The 19486-nt window shown below is 44.9% G+C and overlaps 1 protein-coding gene across 4 annotated transcripts in view; it reads left to right on the top strand.

Annotated features, from left to right (window-relative positions):
* Positions 1-19486, top strand: part of NWD1 (NACHT and WD repeat domain containing 1) — a 113935-nt gene that overhangs the window by 35493 nt on the left and 58956 nt on the right. For all 4 annotated transcript variants that reach the window (XM_068234164.1, XM_068234161.1, XM_068234162.1 and 1 more), the window contains 4 exons: positions 10292-10647; positions 12460-12786; positions 12880-13478; positions 17239-17442. In XM_068234164.1, coding sequence (XP_068090265.1) covers positions 10292-10647; positions 12460-12786; positions 12880-13478; positions 17239-17442 — 1486 coding nt within the window. The remainder of the gene's footprint in view (positions 1-10291; positions 10648-12459; positions 12787-12879; positions 13479-17238; positions 17443-19486) is intronic.

Here is a 19486-nt window from a genome sequence, read left to right as displayed (position 1 = left end):
GGGAACGCTGCCCCGCCTCCTTCCCTCCTCACAGCAGCCGCACAGGAAGCGCTGCTGTAATACGAGATGCTTCAAAGAGGAGAGCGGCTATGGGGAATATGAGGAAGGAAGCGGCCGCCCGCTCATAAGGTAACAGGAGCGGCGGCCGCAGGGGGGAGAGGGAGAAAGGCCAGATCTGCCACGGCCCCCCAGAAATCTGCCCACGGACCACCAGGGGGCCACGGCCCCCAGGTTGGGGACCTCTGCTCTAAAGGACCAAGAGTCTTCCCTCTCCTTAGGTAAGTATCTGTTTTTTGTTTTTTTACATACGATACAAGAGAAATTCCCTTTGGAAAGGTCAGTCATATGACCAAAGGATCTGTGCAAAAAGTACAGAGCTGCCAGCCGAGTGGGGGTTTCTTACTCTGCATAGATCCATCACCTGACCTTGCCCACTTCCTCCATCTGCTCCCTTCAGTGCAGCATAGGGAGGAGGGCAGGGTCATCTCTTTGTTCACAGGAAAAGACTGGCCAATGCTCTCTCTCAGTTCATCCCTGATTGCCTTGTATGGGTGAGAAGTTTGGGCAGAATGCAACAGCTGTTCAGTATAGTTAAGCTCTAGCTCTAGGCAGGGCTGTATTTAGGATTTGGGCTCCCCTAGGCACCCCAAACCTATGGCGCCCCCCCCCCCCCCCCCCCTGGAGGGTGAAGGTGGGGCGGCGCGCGAATGGGCGTTGCCACAGAATGCAGTGGGCGTGTCCATAACATACAGTGGGTGTGACCAATTAAAATTTCCTAGTAAGAGTGCAGCCCAAAGTCGGTGAGAGCCATGTTTTCTCCCCGGGTATGAGTAAAGTGACGCTAAAAAAAGCATGAAATGTTCCCAAAAAACCCCACACATTAGCCAGTGTTCTCTCGCACAAAACAGTGGTAGGTATTAGAATGTGAGCTCCCCTGAGAAAAGTCAATAACATGACTATGTTCTCTGCAAAGTGCTGCAGAAGATGCCAGTGCTATATAAATACATAATAATATGGTAGGACATTAGACTATGGCAGGATTAGATTGTAAGCTCCTCAGAGGATAGTCAGTGACATGACTACGTACTCTGTGAAGTACTGCTGAAGATGGCAGTACAATATGGTACAGTAGTATGGCAGAATGGTGGCGTAGTGGTTAGCGCTCTTGCATTGCAGCACTGGGTTCCCGGTTCAAATCCCAGCCAGGTCAACATCTGCAAGGAGTTTGTATTTTCTCCCCGTGTCTACAGGGGTTTCCTCCAGGCACTCTGGTTTCCTCCCACATTCCAATACCATACGATACAGATAAGTTAATTGGCTTCCCCCTAAAAATTGGCCCTAGACTACAATACATACATACATACACATATGACTATGGTAGGGATTAGATTGTGAGCCCCTCTGTGGGACAGTTAGTGACAAGACAATACATACTCTGTACAGCGCTGCGTAATAGGTTGGTGCTATATAAATAATTAGTATCAGTATAAAGTAGCCAGGTCTATAAGTGTCCCCAATATAGACATACTATAGGTGTCCCCAGTATAGATAGCCAAGTCTATAGGTATCCCCAGTTTAGGTAGTAGTCAGGGGCGTAACTAGAAATCACTGGGCCCCCTTGCGAAAATTTGGATGGGGCCCCCCATAGGTGCCAAATAATTGTAATGGGGCAGCGTTTCACAATAAAATAATCGTAATGCAGCAATGTTTCACCATAAAATAATCGCAATGTGGGCAACATTTCACCAGAAAATAAATGCAATGAGTGCAACATTTCAGCAGAGAATAAACGCAATGAGTGCAACATTTCAGCACAAAATAAATGCAATGAGTGCAACATTTCAGCAATGAGTGCTATATTTCACCAGATAACAATCATACAGTAGGCAGCATTTCACCAGAGAATAATCGCAATGAGTGCAGCGTTTCACCAGAGAATAATCGCAATGAGTGCAACATTTCAGCAATGAGTGCTATATTTCACCAGATAACAATCATACAGTGGGCAGCATTTCACCAGAGAATAATCGTAATGAGTGCAGCATTTCACCAGAGAATAATCGCAATGAGTGCAACATTTCACCAGATAATATTCGTACAGTGGGCAGCATTTCACCAGAAAATAATCGTACAGTGGACAGCATTTCCCCAGAAAATAATCGCACCCTGGGTAACATTTCACCAGAAAATAATCGTACAGTGGGCAGCATTTAACCACAAAATAGTCGTACAGTGGGCAGCATTTCACCAGAAAAGAATCGCAACGTGGGCAGCATTTCACCAGAAAATCGCACAGAGGGCTGCATAAGACCACAAAATAATAGGTGCCCCCAGTTTAGGAAGTTGGTATATAGGTGTCCCCCAGTTTAGGTAGTAGGTATACAGGTGTCCCCCAGTTTAGGTAGTAGGTATACAGGTGTCCCCCAGTTTAGGTAGTATATATATATATATAGGTGTCCCCCAGTTTAGGAAGTCGGTATGTAGGTGTCCCCCAGTTTAGGTAGTAGGTATGTAGGTGTCCCCCAGTTTAGGTAGTAAGTATATGTGTCCCCCAGTTTAGGTAGTAGGTATGTAGGTGTCCCCCAGTTTAGGTAGTAGATATATAGGTGTCTCCCAGCTTAGGAAGTAGGTATGTAGGTGTCCCCCAGTTTAGGTAGTAGGTATACAGGTGTCCCCCAGTTTAAGAAGTAGGTATATAGGTGTCCCCCAGTTTAGGTAGTAGGTATACAGGTGTCCCCCAGTTTAAGAAGTAGGTATATAGGTGTCCCCCAGTTTAGGTAGTAGGTATACAGGTGTCCCCCAGTTTAGGCAGTAGGTATACAGGTGTCCCCCAGTTTAGGTAGTATATATATATAGGTGTCCCCCAGTTTAGGAAGTCGGTATGTAGGTGTCCCCCAGTTTAGGTAGTAGGTGTCCCCCAGTTTAGGTAGTAGGTATATGTGTCCCCCAGTTTAGGTAGTAGGTATGTAGGTGTTCCCCAGTTTTGGTAGTAGATATATAGGTATCCCCCAGCTTAGGTAGTAGGTATACAGGTGTCCCCCAGTTTAGGTAGTAGGTATACAGGTGTCCCCCAGTTTAAGAAGAAGGTATATAGGTGTCCCCCAGTTTAGGTAGTAGGTATACAGGTGTCCCCCAGTTTAAGAAGTAGGTATATAGGTGTCCCCCAGTTTAGGTAGTAGGTATACAGGTGTCCCCCAGTTTAAGAAGTAGGTATATAGGTGTCCCCCAGTTTAGGTAGTAGGTATACAGGTGTCCCCCAGTTTAAGAAGTGGGTATATAGGTGTCCCCCAGTTTAGGTAGTAGGTATACAGGTGTCCCCCTGTTTAAGAAGTGGGTATATAGGTGTCCCCCAGTTTAGGTAGTAGGTATACAGTTGTCCCCCAGTTTAGGTAGTAGGTATACAGGTGTCTCCCAGTTTAGGTAGTATATATACAAGATACAAGATGGTTTTATTCGCCAAGTACGGTTGTTGCCGTACTCAGAATTGCTTGTGGTACACATGGCTTGGGCAAGTAGATAATGACAGTTGTACATTTTACATATACGGCGACAGGTTACACATACTAACAGTATTTACAATAATACAATATATATACATATATATATATATATATATATATATATATATATATATATATATATATACATATATATATATATATATATATATATACAGGTGTCCCCCAGTTTAGGAAGTAGGTATATAAGTGTCCCCCAGTTTAGGTAGTATATATATATATATATATATATATATATATATATATATATATAGGTGTCCCCCAGTTTAGGAAGTAGGTATATAGGTGTCCCCCAGTTTAGGTAGTATATATATATATATATATATATATATGTCCCCCAGTTTAGGAAGTAGGTATGTAGGTGTCCCCCAGTTTAGGAAGTAGGTATGTAGGTGTCCCCCAGTTTAGGAAGTAGGTATGTAGATGTCCCCCAGTTTAGGAAGTAGGTATGTAGGTGTCCCCCAGTTTAGGAAGTAGGTATGTAGGTGTCCCCCAGTTTAGGAAGTAGGTATATAGGTGTCCCCCAGTTTAGGAAGTAGGTATGTAGGTGTCCCCCAGTTTAGGTAGTATATATATATGTATATAGGTGTCCCCCAGTTTAGGAAGTAGGTATATAGGTGTCCCCCAGTTTAGGTAGTATATATAGGTGTCTGTCCCCCAGTTTAGGAAGTAGGTATATAGGTGTCCCCCAGTTTAGGAAGTAGGTATGTTGTAGGTGTCTTCCAGTTTAGGAAGTAGGTATGTAGGTGTCCCCCAGTTTAGGAAGTAAATATATAAATGCCCCAGTTTAGGAAGTAGATATAATAAGTGTCCCCCAGTTTAGGTAGCCTGGAAGGTGGAGCAGGCACAGAGTAGCGGGGAAGCAGGGACGTCCCCTCCCTCACCTGAAGGCAGCTCCCGCTCCCCCTTCCAGTCAGTGCAGCCAGAGACGATTCCAGTCCAGGGGCAGCGGCCGGAGAACATACCCATCTCTTCTTCCCGGCGCGCGAGGGAATTCATCTCTGCATGCCGCTGCCTGGTCTGGTGACGTCACTGCTCAGACCAGCCAGCGGCATGCAGAGTCTTCCTCCAGCGTCGGGAAATTTCCCCGGCCGGCCGCTACTCAGGGCTGTATTTAGGATTTGGGCTCCCCTAGGCACCCCAAACCTATGGCGCGCCCCCCCCCCCCCCCTGGAGGGTGAAGGTGGGGCGACGTGCGAATGGGCGTGGCCACAGAATGCAGTGGGCGTGTCCATAACATACAGTGGGTGTGACCAATTAAAATTTCCTAGTAAGAGTGCAGCCCAAAGTCGGTGAGAGCCATGTTTTCTCCCCGGGTATGAGTAAAGTGACGCTAAAAAAAGCATGAAATGTTCCCAAAAAACCCCACACATTAGCCAGTGTTCTCTCGCACAAAACAGTGGTAGGTATTAGAATGTGAGCTCCCCTGAGAAAAGTCAATAACATGACTATGTTCTCTGCAAAGTGCTGCAGAAGATGCCAGTGCTATATAAATACATAATAATATGGTAGGACATTAGACTATGGCAGGATTAGATTGTAAGCTCCTCAGAGGATAGTCAGTGACATGACTACGTACTCTGTGAAGTACTGCTGAAGATGGCAGTACAATATGGTACAGTAGTATGGCAGCATGGTGGCGTAGTGGTTAGCGCTCTTGCATTGCAGCACTGGGTTCCCGGTTCGAATCCCAGCCAGGTCAACATCTGCAAGGAGTTTGTATGTTCTCCCTGTGTCTACAGGGGTTTCCTCCAGGCACTCTGGTTTCCTCCCACATCCCAATACCATACGATACAGATAAGTTAATTGGCTTCCCCCTAAAAATTGGCCCTAGACTACAATACATACATACATACACATATGACTATGGTAGGGATTAGATTGTGAGCCCCTCTGTGGGACAGTTAGTGACAAGACAATACATACTCTGTACAGCGCTGCGTAATAGGTTGGTGCTATATAAATAATTAGTATCAGTATAAAGTAGCCAGGTCTATAAGTGTCCCCAATATAGACATACTATAGGTGTTCCCAGTATAGATAGCCAAGTCTATAGGTATCCCCAGTTTAGGTAGTAGTCAGGGGCGTAACTAGAAATCACTGGGCCCCCTTGCGAAAATTTGGATGGGGCCCCCCATAGGTGCCAAATAATTGTAATGGGGCAGCGTTTCACAATAAAATAATCGTAATGCAGCAATGTTTCACCATAAAATAATCGCAATGTGGGCAACATTTCACCAGAAAATAAATGCAATGAGTGCAACATTTCAGCAGAGAATAAACGCAATGAGTGCAACATTTCAGCACAAAATAAATGCAATGAGTGCAACATTTCAGCAATGAGTGCTATATTTCACCAGATAACAATCATACAGTAGGCAGCATTTCACCAGAGAATAATCGCAATGAGTGCAACATTTCACCAGAGAATAATCGCAATGAGTGCAGCATTTCACCAGAGAATAATCGCAATGAGTGCAGCATTTCACCAGAGAATAATCGCAATGAGTGCAGCGTTTCACCAGAGAATAATCGCAATGAGTGCAACATTTCAGCAATGAGTGCTATATTTCACCAGATAACAATCATACAGTGGGCAGCATTTCACCAGAGAATAATCGTAATGAGTGCAGCATTTCACCAGAGAATAATCGCAATGAGTGCAACATTTCACCAGATAATATTCGTACAGTGGGCAGCATTTCACCAGAAAATAATCGTACAGTGGACAGCATTTCCCCAGAAAATAATCGCACCCTGGGTAACATTTCACCAGAAAATAATCGTACAGTGGGCAGCATTTAACCACAAAATAGTCGTACAGTGGGCAGCATTTCACCAGAAAAGAATCGCAACGTGGGCAGCATTTCACCAGAAAATCGCACAGAGGGCTGCATAAGACCACAAAATAATAGGTGCCCCCAGTTTAGGAAGTTGGTATATAGGTGTCCCCCAGTTTAGGTAGTAGGTATACAGGTGTCCCCCAGTTTAGGTAGTAGGTATACAGGTGTCCCCCAGTTTAGGTAGTATATATATATATATAGGTGTCCCCCAGTTTAGGAAGTCGGTATGTAGGTGTCCCCCAGTTTAGGTAGTAGGTATGTAGGTGTCCCCCAGTTTAGGTAGTAAGTATATGTGTCCCCCAGTTTAGGTAGTAGGTATGTAGGTGTCCCCCAGTTTAGGTAGTAGATATAAAGGTGTCTCCCAGCTTAGGAAGTAGGTATGTAGGTGTCCCCCAGTTTAGGTAGTAGGTATACAGGTGTCCCCCAGTTTAAGAAGTAGGTATATAGGTGTCCCCCAGTTTAGGTAGTAGGTATACAGGTGTCCCCCAGTTTAAGAAGTAGGTATATAGGTGTCCCCCAGTTTAGGTAGTAGGTATACAGGTGTCCCCCAGTTTAGGCAGTAGGTATACAGGTGTCCCCCAGTTTAGGTAGTATATATATATAGGTGTCCCCCAGTTTAGGAAGTCGGTATGTAGGTGTCCCCCAGTTTAGGTAGTAGGTGTCCCCCAGTTTAGGTAGTAGGTATATGTGTCCCCCAGTTTAGGTAGTAGGTATGTAGGTGTTCCCCAGTTTTGGTAGTAGATATATAGGTGTCCCCCAGCTTAGGTAGTAGGTATACAGGTGTCCCCCAGTTTAGGTAGTAGGTATACAGGTGTCCCCCAGTTTAAGAAGTAGGTATATAGGTGTCCCCCAGTTTAGGTAGTAGGTATACAGGTGTCCCCCAGTTTAAGAAGTAGGTATATAGGTGTCCCCCAGTTTAGGTAGTAGGTATACAGGTGTCCCCCAGTTTAAGAAGTGGGTATATAGGTGTCCCCCAGTTTAGGTAGTAGGTATACAGGTGTCCCCCTGTTTAAGAAGTGGGTATATAGGTGTCCCCCAGTTTAGGTAGTAGGTACACAGGTGTCCCCCAGTTTAGGTAGTAGGTATACAGGTGTCTCCCAGTTTAGGTAGTATATATATATATATATATATATATATATATATATATATATACACAGGTGTCCCCCAGTTTAGGAAGTAGGTATATAAGTGTCCCCCAGTTTAGGTAGTATATATATATATATATATATATATATATATGTGTGTGTCCCCCAGTTTAGGAAGTAGGTATATAGGTGTCCCCCAGTTTAGGTAGTATATATATATATATATATATATTTATATATATGTGTCCCCCAGTTTAGGAAGTAGGTATGTAGGTGTCCCCCAGTTTAGGAAGTAGGTATGTAGGTGTCCCCCAGTTTAGGAAGTAGGTATGTAGATGTCCCCCAGTTTAGGAAGTAGGTATATAGGTGTCCCCCAGTTTAGGAAGTAGGTATGTAGGTGTCCCCCAGTTTAGGAAGTAGGTATATAGGTGTCCCCCAGTTTAGGAAGTAGGTATGTAGGTGTCCCCCAGTTTAGGTAGTATATATATATGTATATAGGTGTCCCCCAGTTTAGGAAGTAGGTATATAGGTGTCCCCCAGTTTAGGTAGTATATATAGGTGTCTGTCCCCCAGTTTAGGAAGTAGGTATATAGGTGTCCCCCAGTTTAGGAAGTAGGTATGTTGTAGGTGTCTTCCAGTTTAGGAAGTAGGTATGTAGGTGTCCCCCAGTTTAGGAAGTAAATATATAAATGCCCCAGTTTAGGAAGTAGATATAATAAGTGTCCCCCAGTTTAGGTAGCCTGGAAGGTGGAGCAGGCACAGAGTAGCGGGGAAGCAGGGACGTCCCCTCCCTCAGCTGAAGGCAGCTCCCGCTCCCCCTTCCAGTCAGTGCAGCCAGAGACGATTCCAGTCCAGGGGCAGCGGCCGGAGAACATACCCATCTCTTCTTCCCGGCGCGCGAGGGAATTCATCTCTGCATGCCGCTGCCTGGTCTGGTGACGTCACTGCTCAGACCAGCCAGCGGCATGCAGAGTCTTCCTCCAGCGTCGGGAAATTTCCCCGGCCGGCCGCTAGCCTGGAGGGGGGGAGCAAGTCCCCCTCCATGTGTGTGCGTCTCCATCGCCAACCCCCCCTCCCCCCCAATCACTTTTTTAAAATAAAAAAAAAAAATAATAAAAAAGTTAAATAAATAGGCATTAGATGGCCGCCCCCCCCAAGGGGCCGCCCATGGCACCGGCCCACGGGTGCCTCTTAAGAGATACGGCCCTGGCTCTAGGGAATAAGTATTGCAAACTCAGCCATCCAGGTAATAAAAAAATGCAAAAATGTTTTTTTTATCCTGCAAATAAAAGCTTTTTTTATTTTTCCAGAGAAAATCCTCATCAATGTTTTATTAAAAAGGTTATAGTGTACTCTTTCCATGGTTTGATAGATAGCACAGATTGATCTGTCCACCTATCAAGCAAACCTACCATAATTGAATATTCCTAATTCCAAGCTTCAGGAAAATCCTTTTTTTCTCTTAGTTTTGTTAGTGAGGAAAGTCATTTTTATTATTTTTAAAGACATACAAGAGAGCTGACAATGCTGACTTAGTAAAAGGAAGATGGTTTATATGCAATGCACAAAATTCAAGGGCAGGGGTATTCCAGAGTGGAATGCATAGAGTGTAATTTCCATATACCGTCTTTTATTGCTCCAGTTTGCCCTAAAAGGGAAACAGCTAATTTTGAATAGATTTAAAGTGTACCTGAGATGCCAAGAAAGAAAGATTTGATACTTACCTGGGGTTTCCCCCAGCCCCATAAGCACCTCTGAATCCCTCGCCGTCCTCCCAAGTGCCTCCGTTCAGCCTTAATCAGCCCTGATAACTGACTCAGTTGCGTCAGTCGGAGTCTTCTGTACTGAAGACTCTGACTGATGTGACGGAGCCAGTTACAAGGGGTGATTGTGGCTGAACGGAGGCACGCGGGAGGACGGTGAGGGACTCAGCGGTGCTTATGGGGCTGGGGGAAGCCCCGGGTAAGTATCAAATCTTTCTTTCTTGGCATTTAAGGGGAACTTATTGCTTAGTGTAAAGTTTGAGCATAGGAATGGGTGACATCTAGTGGCAACCTGATGTTTTTGCTGCTCAAATTAACATAAATTGCAAGGCTAAAGTGGCATCCATTGTTGGCTATTAAGAATGTAGTTTGTGTAAAATAAGGACTTGTGAATAAAGGCCATGCATAAGGTAAGCATACCCCTGGATGTAATTGAAGTACTAATAAAAACTTGGTATCATAATAATATTAACAGAAGTGGAATGGCCAGTGAACGATAATGAAGCCCAAAGTGAATTGCTGGAACAAAAGTGTTGGGGTAAGGTACCTAGGATATTAAGAAATCTGAATTTGTGTGTCTGAGTCTACTTGGAAATAGGATATATGTTAATTAATGATATAATTACTATGAAAGGGCACCGACTTATGGTCAGCTGGATAGCGTACTGGTAAGGCTGTTGCCTTTCATGTAGGATTTGAGCCTTTAACTAAATCCCAGCTCAAGCCAGAATGTAAAACAGTAAAGAGTCTTTGGGCAAGCCTCCCTAATGATCCTAGTCGCCCGTGAAGTGCACCTTAACTGGCTGCAGCTCTGGCACTTTGAGCTCACCAGGAGAAAAGCCCAATGTAAATGTTCTGTGTCTTGTCTTCTCTATGGACATGGGTGACAGAGGAAGGGGCTGTCAGGTATGGGGAATAAAATGGCACCTGGTGCAGGTACAAGGAAAAGAGCAGAAAGAAAAGGGAGTGTGGATAAGGGGTACTAAAATGTACTGATCAGAACCCATTTAACGCGAACTGTCAAATGTACACCCCTGGCATGTCAATAAGTGTGTTATATTTTTTCATCGACTTACTTTCAGTGACAGAATATGAAATTGAGTGTGGACTCTCAGCCGCTGACATCAATGAAGCTGGCTCCACCATCTTCTTCAGGGAAATTAAAGACATGGAACTGTGTGAAGACAGGACCTCTCAATTGTTAGATATCAGGGAAGATGGCAGCCCTGACACCGAAGCTCAAGAACTTTTGTTAGAACTCAAGTCTTGGATAGTGCAGAAGCATGAAAACCTAGTAAAGACACTCTCAGTGGAGCTTAGCAAGCAAACATATAAGACAACTTACCTGCAGATGCTTTGTGATCAGATCATTGCAGTCTCCAATCACCAGATACTTAGATGTCTCTCTTCAAGTAAGACCGAGCTACCAGAATTACAGGTAACATAAATAAATAGAGAAAGATAATATAAGCCTTTGATGGACACATCTTGACAGTCTTTTCATATAGATGATAAATAATGGTTACAATTTATTGACTGCATTTTCACACTGGACATTTTATATCACATGCAACCATGCAACCATATACCACATAAAGGCCAATCAAACTTTTAGTTCCTTTTGTGTAAGGTGTTTTAAGTGTAAGTATACATATACTTAAGTCTGGTTTAATGTCTTTAAGGTAGTCCTGTAGAGGATCACATGACAGCAAAGTAGTTGCAAGGGTGTATATTAAACAGCTGTACAAGCTACTGCTACAAGCAAGGCTCTACTTCACCCCAGTGAGCCCCAGTGTTTGGCTTGACTTCCTGGTTTGGAAGCTCAGTCATGCCCCTCCCACCTCTTCTCCTGTCCTATGCCACTTGTCCTCCTACTTCTGCCATGCACCTTCATATCCCTTCATGACTGCTGGCGATGTCATTTTTTGAACTTAGCACCAGTTGTGAAGCCAGGCATCTGTCAAGTTAGTGGGCAGTGGAATAAAGGTGGTAGTCAGTCCATAGCTGGATTCTCATTGGAATCTTATCCATATTTGGGGACTCACTGGGGTTCAGTAAATTCCCATGTTTATGATTTACATTATTGATCTTAGCCTCATTGTAAGTTACTGGCATTTCACTACTTTTATGAATGGCACAATCTGTTACTCTGTGTCTATACTGATAGCAAACTAGCTGCTTTGGGTTGCTTGAAGTGTCCCTCTGCACTTCTTATCCTACCTGTAGAAATCATTATCAGCTCTTCAGCACACAAAACAGCAGGAGTGAGGTTAGCATATGGCTAGCCAGCAAGGGATGACTAATCAAAGAACAATAAGAAGAATACTGGATATGTTGATCATGTGCTTCTACCGTGTTTCCCTGAAAGTAGGACATACCCTTAAAGTAAGACCTATCCCATATTTCGAGCATGCTCAAAATATAAGCCCTAACCCTAAAATAAGCCCTAGTGGCTGTGGAAGTCCCATCCGTCTGCCCTTCCCCCACTGCCATTTTAACTCCTGATGACCCCATCCTACAGAAAGATGCATCCCCGCTCTCCACTGCCTGACATACCACAGATCAGCGGTAAACTGATGGTTCCCCCACACCACTGCTTTATCTCCTGCTGTTCTCCATTGCCCACTGGCATAATTCAAACCACTGATTAGTGGTAAAAGCAGCTAGTTACACTGTAACAGCGCCTCCATGTTCAGGAAGTGATATCTCTGTTTATTTCCTGTTCACGGAAGCGCTGTTACAGTGTAACTAGGTGCCTTCACCGCAGTTTACCGCTGATCTGCGGTTTGAATTATGCCTGCGGGCAATGGAGAACGGGACCAGCAGAAGATAAAGCAGCGGTGGGGGAATCAGCAGTTTACCGACGATCTTCAACTTGAATTACCGGTATGTCGGGCAGTGTAGAACGGGGATGTGTCTTTATGGAGGAGGGGGGCAACAGGAGGTAATGTGGCGGTGGGGGAATGGGGATCTTGCTACCCAAAATATACAAGACCTCCCCGAAAATAAGACCTAGCACATATTTTGGATGAGAAATGAATACAAGACAGTGTCTTATTTTCGGGGAAACATGGTATGTGAATTCCCCATGCAGGAGAAATTCTCCCAGGAGAACTGATAATCTTTGGTTACTTTGTAAGGCAATTAGTTATCTCTATGAACATTTTTATATCATATTATTAGCCATAATCTACACTACATGAATCAAATTAATGAACGCATTTCGCATTTCTTCGTCTTCTGCTTGCAGAAACAACACCCTTGGCTAGGAGGATTAATGCAGGAGGTAACCCATCACCTGTCACTGGCTCATGAAAAGTCAGAAGTATTCTGTGGACGTCAGCAGCTACTTCAAAGGATTGTAAGCCAAGTCACAGATAGAGGAGACTCAGTGCGTCCCCCTCTTATCATATATGGAGCTTCTGGATCTGGAAAAACTGCTCTCATGTGTAAGGCCTTTGAAATGGTGAGACAGCTTACAACAGTTAATGAGCACCATGTTTTGCTTTTGAGGCTTCTTGGGACATCACCTGAAAGTTCTGAAATCCATGATGTACTTAAAAGTATTTGCTATCAGGTAAGTATGATTACGCTGAATATTGCATCCAGGAACAGATTACAGTACTAATTCTTATTATTTTAGATTTTTACATTTATTTTTTCTACATAGGTATGTTTAGTGCTAGATCTGCCACCCCCCACTGCTCAGGTCACTAACTTTTACCATGAAACCGTGAGATTCTTCCATCAGATCCTTACAAAGGTGTCTAATCGAAAATCAGAAACGTTAGTGCTTTTTCTTGACTCGCTTGATCAGCTGTCCACATCAGAAGGTGCCCATCATCTCCACTGGCTACCAAAAGAATGTCCAACCAATGTTTACATTGTGTTGTCTACATTGCCTGAAGAAGGAGGCATTCTTAACACTCTGAGGCACGGCATCACAGATGTAATGTCTTACCTGGAGGTTGAACCATTGTCTCCTGAACAAGGTGGTGAAGTGATTGAAATGCTTATGTCTTCAGCTGGACGGAAGTTGACACCTGCCCAACATGATATTATATTAAATAGTTTTAGTAAGTGCGGACAGCCTCTGCTTCTTAAACTGGCATTTGATGAAGCCAAGAGATGGTCATCTTACACACCACCATCTGAACTCCACATTGCCACAAGTACAAAAGAAGCCGTGCATCAGCTGTATGAGAGGCTGGAAAATGTACATGGAAAATCCCTAGTGTCTCATGCCTTGGGTTATATTGCAGCATCAAGGTTGGTAAATGCATGTGCTTGCTTGACAGTGACATAAACCATGTTGTGAGACATTTTAGGCAGGAGCATGCCAGTGACATGAGCAGTTTTGTCTTCCGAGGGGTAGAAACAGTGACTTGCCCTGTAAGATGCAGAGACACATATCGCAGATTACTTCAGCAGGAAGATTTTGGGATTTTATAACTAGGCACCTGTACTCTGGGGGGTTTGAACCCCAAGTGGGATTTGAATCTCACATAATTTGTTTCTTAATAAGAGTGTTTTTAATTGTGACCATGAACAGGGTTGAAAGTAGATGTACAGGCAAACAAAGGGCGCCAAAAGGATAAAAGTCGATAAAAAGTTTAAAAAATGGGGGAGGCCGAGGTGGATTCCCCTCCTCCAAGTAGACGCAACAAACTGTTGATAGAGTTCATCCAAATATTTATTCACATACTCCAGAAAGTGCAACGCACCTCGCAGGCATATCCCGCCTCTTGGTTGAACTCTATCAACAGTTTGTTGTGTCTACTTGGAGGAGGGGAATCCACCTCGGCCTCCCCCGATTTTTAAACTTTTTATCAACTTTTATCATTTTGTGGAGAGAGCGACTTCTTAATCCTGAGTGGGGACGGGTGTAATCTCCCCAACTGCCTTTACAGTGGTTGCCTGGAAGGTAACCCTGGTTTGTGAGTATTCATATCATATACTTACTTTGTCACACACATATTACATACTACATACCAGGGGCGTCGCTAGCCCTATTTTGGGGGGGCCCGTGCCCCCAATCTGTTCTGGGGTGCCATGGATCTCCCGGCCGCCGCTGCCCCGCTCTGCCCTGCTCCGCTCCGCTGTCCCCGCTGCCATTCAGACCTCGATCAGCGCCGGGTGACCAGATAGAACGGGCGCTAGGACCTAGCGGACACCGCTGATATGCGGAAGTGACATCACTTCCGCATATTTGTGCCCGGCGCCCGCTCTATCTGGTCGGGTCGCCCGCTGATCCTGAGGTCTGACGCGGCAAGGTAGGTGGGGTGAGGAGCGCGCCTGTCACTCACTACCTAACGGGGGTCACTGTCACTCACTCACTACCTAACGGGGGTCCCTGCTGTCACTCACTACCTAACGGGGGTCCCTGCTGTCACTCACTACCTGACGGGGGTCCCTGCTGTCACTCACTACCTAACGGGGGTCCCTGCTGTCACTCACTATTTAACTGGGGGTCCCTGCTGTCACTCACTACCTAACGGGGGTCCCTGCTGTCACTCACTACCTAACGGGGGTCCCTGCTGTCACTCACTATTTAACTGGGGGTCCCTGCTTTCACTCACTACCTAACGGGGGTCCCTGCTGTCACTCACTACCTAACGGCGGTCCCTGCTGTCACTCACTACCTAACGGGGGTCCCTGCTGTCACTCACTACCTAACGGGTGTCCCTGCTGTCACTCACTATTTAACTGGGGGTCCCTGCTGTCACTCACTACCTAACGGGGGTCCCTGCTGTCACTCACTACCTAACGGAGGTCCCTGCTGTCACTCACTATCTAAACGGGGGTCCCTGCTGTCACTCACTATCTAAACGGGGGTCCCTGCTGTCACTCACTATCTAAACGGGGGTCCCTGCTGTCACTCAATATTTAACTGGGGGTCCCTGCTGTCACTCACTATTTAACTGGGGGTCCCTGCTGTCACTATCTAAACGGGGGTCCCTGCTGTCACTCAATATTTAACTGGCGGTCCCTGCTGTCACTCACTATCTAACTGGGGGTTTCTGCTGTCACTCACTATCTAACTGGGGGTCCCTGCTGTCACTCACTATCTAACTGGGGTCCCTGCTGTCACTCACTACCAACTGGTGGTCCCTGCTGTCACTCACTACCCAACTGGGGGTCCCTGCTGTCACTCACTACCCAACTGGGGGTCCCTGTCACTCACTACCTAACTGGGGGGTGCCTGTCACTACCTAACTGGGGGGTGCCTGTCACTACCTAAACTGGGGGCTCCTGTCACTGCCTACACTGGGGGCTCCTGTTACTAACTGAACTGGGGGGCTCCTGTCACTACCTAAACTGGGGTACTCCTGGCGCTACCTTAACTAGGGGGCACCTGTCGCTACCTAAACTATCCAGGCCAGCCAGCCCAGCATCACCACCAGCCAACCAGCCCAGAATCACAATCAAAAAGGCCACAGCATCACCACCAGTCAGGCCAGCATTTACTTCAACCAGCCAAGCACAGCCCAGCATCACTGCCAGCCAACCCAGCCACAACATCGGCCACAGCATCACCGCCAGCCAGGCCACAGCATCGCTGCCAGGCCTTTCAGCTCACACATCATCCCCAATCCAGCCAAAAACAGTATTGCCAGGTACAGCAGCCAGTAGAGGAGAATTCAGAAGCCAGGTGAGAGGTGTCTACCATATTAAGGGGGCATTCTGCCTATTTATGTGAAATGCTGTCTATTTATTAACCTCATGACTGCTGAATTTGTCTTGTTGGGGGCCTCATGATTGCTGAATTTGTCTTGTTGAGGGTCTCAATATTGCTGAATTTGTCTTGTTGGGTGCCTCACGCTTGCTGACTTTATCATGTTGGGGGCCTCATGATTGCTGAATTTGTCTTGTTGGGGGCCTCATGATTTCTGAATTTGTCTTGATAGGGGCCTCATGATTGCTGAATTTATCTTGTTGGGGGTCACATGATTGCTAACTGCGAGACTATGGGAAAAGCTGAATCATCATCATATGAGACAATAACATTAAACCTACCTTTTTAGCTTTTTAAAACAGAAAATAAAACTGGGAGGTTCTAAAAGAATGAATATATTTTTTCAGGAGTAGGATGGATGAAATTGTTTATCTTTTCAGTTTTTCAACTTGGATTTTCCATAATGTTCATGTATGTGTTAAAACGTTTGTATAGTATTTAGTTTAAATTACTGTTGCCACTTTGCGATAGATAAGTGACTTGTGGGTTGCAGTTTGGGCCTCCAAAAAGTTTGCCACCACTGTCCTAATCTAATGTACGATTGGCCCCACCCATGGCCACGCCCACTCACTGCATGACCACGTCCATTGTTTGCCGCCTAGCCCCCACCTAGTGCACCCAGGTGCCACCGATCTCCAAGGACCCTAGGAACGCCCCTGGTACATACTACACTATATTGGGCTCTCAGTGTCTCTTTCTGTATAGGGTTGAAAGTAGTATACCTTTAAATCAGTGATGAGCTCACCTATGAGGCACACCTTTTAGGGGTGTGTCCTAGAGCTTTAAATACCTTGATAGATGTCTGTATTTCAGGGCTATGATTAAGGACGCTCAGTCTGAAACATGTTAGCCATTTTATTTGCTGTACCTGTTGTGACCTCAGAGGGTGTGGACTTCTTTTGAAATAATGATTTTAAGGTAGAAGTACAGGTCAGGCATAGTTCACTGAAGTTTCCCCAGCAAACTGGGCTGTTTAAAATATGTATTAAAATCACTCATAATATGACATCCCTGTCGATTTTCATACATTTAATCAAATTACACATCATTGGCTGAATCAGTCATATCATCAGGATCTACCACAATTTTGGCCAATTACCTAATCTCCACCCCTAAACTAGAAAAGGTGTTCTGTAATACTCCTATCTCCAACCCATATCTCTAGAATATACACTAGACCTAGAAGGAGGGAGGGTGTGGTTTATATATATTAAGAGTAATGGCTTTATGTAATATTTATTGTAAGATCCACTTTAACCTATCAATAATTTGCCATTCTTCTCTCAATCTTAGGGGTGGTTTGTCAGAAGCTGAATTAAAAGATATCCTGTCCATAGATGATGATGTTCTCTCTGAAATTTATCAGTACTGGGCTCCACCCACCAGTGATGTCATACGTATTCCTCCACTATCATGGACTAATCTCCGCTATGATTTGGAAGGATATTTGGTGGAGAGACAGGCAGATGAATGCACAGTGTTGGGTCTATACCACAGGTATGGGAGTGCCTGCTTTATGTTAGGTCGTATGTACGCCTACAAATCTGCAATGCAGGTGCAGTAATGAACACTGCTAGAGAAAAATACATATAGATATGGCATGGAAAATACAGAGCAACAAAGCCTTTGCCATATTTACAGACATTATGCAGGCTACGCCCCTGAATCCTGAAGTGTATACAATGGAAACGGCCGCTCGTATGAGCGGCCGTTCCATGTCAGTTCACGGAGGGTGTCTCCGTGAACACCCTGCGAGCCAATCGGCGGCTCGCAGGGTAAATGTAAACACACGGGGAAGACCTTCCCCGGTGTTTACATGTATACGGCGCTGCTGCGCAGCAGCGCCGTAGAGGAGATCGGTGATCCCCGGCCTCTGATTGGCCGGGGATCGCCGGCATCTGATAGGCTAAAGCCTATCCCATCAGGCGCAGGACGGAAATCCGTCCTGCGCCGCTCACAGGGGAGGGAGAGGGAGGGAAGGGGAAGGAGGCCAGGAAGCGCTGCGGAGGGGGGCTTTGAAGAGCCCCCCCGCAAGCGCAAGCAGCCGGCGGCGATCAGACCCCCCCAGCAGGACATCCCCCTAGTGGGGAAAAAAGGGGGGGAAGTCTGATCGACCTGGCTGCTAGCTGATCTGTGCTGTGGGCTGGAGAGCCCACGCAGCACAGATCAGCACACAATTTCATGGTATGGAAGTGGTTAAATACCATTGGTTTTCTAAAAGAAGTTTCTACTGAGATACAAAATGACTGAGGCTGGGTTCACATTTAACATGTTTTCCCACATGCAAAATGACAATAGAACTTCAATGTAAGTCAATGGGCTCACTCACATCTAAATGTGTTTTTTGTATGCAGGAAAAAAATGTTGCTGCATAATATCGCACACCACGTGCATTTTCTTATTAAAATGAATGCGCCACTGTGGAAAAACATGCATTTTACTGCAGATGATCGCACATAATGTCTATAAAAATATGTGTGAGAAAACATGCATTTTCAGCCCTGTCAAGTATAAAGCCTTAAGGATATAAAAAAAGACACTTATCTACATTATTATATAACCGTTATATTACCATTCAGAATTTAGCATACAATATTATGCCATTAACTGTTTCTCTGAGGTACTCACAGCCTAATCTCTACTATAGTCATAGTCAAATGTCCCTATCATATTATAATACACCGATAATATCTTCAACAGCACTTTACAGAGTACATACTCATATCACTTAAAGGAGGGATGCGCTACTCAAAACACAGGTGCGGTAATCAATACAACACTTCAGCCGCTCCTCCTCCCCGGCTGAAGGGATGAACTGTGGTTAAAGAGATTAAAGAAAAACGGAGGAGCGCTCTGTAGTGTATTAACCTTTTTTATTTGCAAAAACACGCAAGATAAAAATCCACTTACTAGAAAGCGGTATAAAATCTGCTTATCATGGGTTATACCCATAAACGACCTCCAGCGGGCAACCTACTCCTCCTCTGTGGCCAGCAGCGGGGGGTGTCTCAGATGGTGTGGACGGGGTGCTTCCTGTCTGTATCTGTGTGCCAGTGACCTCACAACACATTTCGGCATGTCCACGCCCTTGTCAAGTGACACTAATATCACTTGCCCTTCTTTAAAAGAGCACACAATATAATCCTCAACATAGTCAAACTCAAATGTCCCTACCATAGTCTAAAGGTGGCCACACACCTTACAATTTTTTAAATACCTGCTTAGAATTGCAATACATTTTTCTGAGTGATTGTAACATTTCAAAAATCTGACCAATGTACCACACGCATATGATCAATTTATCCTCATTTATGATAAAAATGATTGTAAACTCTGAGAAACAGACAATCTATTCTACCACACACCTTTAAATTTTCATAAAAATTGATCAGAAAAATCCACCATTCCTGATTAACTTTTATCGAATAAAAAGGGAAATCCGATTGAATTTCTTGCTCAAATAATCTTTTTTTATAGAATTGCCGTAAAATTGGATCATTTTATTAAATGGTGAATTTTTCTAATCAATTTTTATGAAAAT

The sequence above is a fragment of the Hyperolius riggenbachi genome, chromosome 1 (genome assembly GCF_040937935.1).
Source record: "Hyperolius riggenbachi isolate aHypRig1 chromosome 1, aHypRig1.pri, whole genome shotgun sequence".
Lineage (NCBI taxonomy): Eukaryota > Metazoa > Chordata > Amphibia > Anura > Hyperoliidae > Hyperolius > Hyperolius riggenbachi.
This window is presented reverse-complemented; position numbering and strand designations above follow the sequence as displayed.